The 843-nt window shown below is 61.0% G+C and overlaps 1 protein-coding gene across 1 annotated transcript; it reads right to left on the bottom strand.

Moving 5' to 3' along the window:
- Window positions 1-37: 37 nt before the first annotated feature.
- Window positions 38-600, bottom strand: LOC103252181 (formin-like protein 1; the record flags this gene model as incomplete). Its single annotated transcript, XM_008050804.1, has 3 exons — window positions 38-201; window positions 317-446; window positions 520-600. Coding segments are annotated over 3 exons (375 nt in total), but the record flags the coding sequence as incomplete, so codon positions are not given.
- Window positions 601-843: the final 243 nt, after the last annotated feature.

The following is an 843-nucleotide window of genomic DNA, read 5'->3' as shown; positions in this document are numbered from 1 at the left end:
TCCCCCCCCCCCCAGTCCTGGGCCAGCCCCAGCTCACCTGAGCGGTCTTGCTGTCTGCCAGGAGCTTGTCCATGATGGGTGAGTTGGCCCTAAGGAACTCCTTGAGCACCACGCAGTCGTCCTGCCGCACAAACTCCCGCTGGGTCAGCTCCAGGCCTCGCTGCAGGGAACGCACATCCGCCAGGACACTGTCCAGGGACACTGGGTGGGGGGCAGCGTAGCACAGAGTCAGAGAATCAAGAAGCAGTCCTCCCACCCAGTTACATCCCGTGGTCCCCTTCCCTTCTCCCGACCACAACAGTTCCACACCCCACACCTGAGCCCGCCTTGTCTAGAAAGTGCAGGTCGCTGTGGAAGCCCGTGAGCTCTGGGTACTTCTCAGCAATGACCTTCACCAAGTAGTGCAGCAGTGTCTGCTTGCGGTCAGTCGACTTCATCTCCAGCAGCTGCACAAGGACCCACTGTGAGCCACAGGCCAGCGGTCAGCCCCCAGCCCCCAGGCCAGGAGCCCCTCCTCACCGCATCCAGACTCTGGAGCCGGAAGCCATAAGCTGCGCCACGCTTGCTGCTGTTCATGTAGTTGCCAAAGGCCAGGACGATCTGGGGTGGCAGGGGAGAGACTCAGTGGGTGCCGGCGCTGAGAAACCCCTGAGCATATATTGCACGTGAAGGAAAAGAGCAAGCCACACACTCCACTCCAGCTGTGCTCCCGCAGGGACCCTCTCGGTCCAGAACGTGCAAACGTGTACAAGTCTCACATGTGTGCAGTTAGCATCGTGGACACATCCAATCTTAGGCTCAGACCCAAAGCCTGTGGCCAGCATCCCCTCCGGGCCATGTGGC

Source organism: Carlito syrichta, unplaced genomic scaffold, assembly GCF_000164805.1.
Source record: "Carlito syrichta isolate Samal-C Ts95f unplaced genomic scaffold, Tarsius_syrichta-2.0.1 Scaffold153706, whole genome shotgun sequence".
NCBI classification, from domain to species: Eukaryota; Metazoa; Chordata; class Mammalia; order Primates; family Tarsiidae; genus Carlito; species Carlito syrichta.
This window is presented reverse-complemented; position numbering and strand designations above follow the sequence as displayed.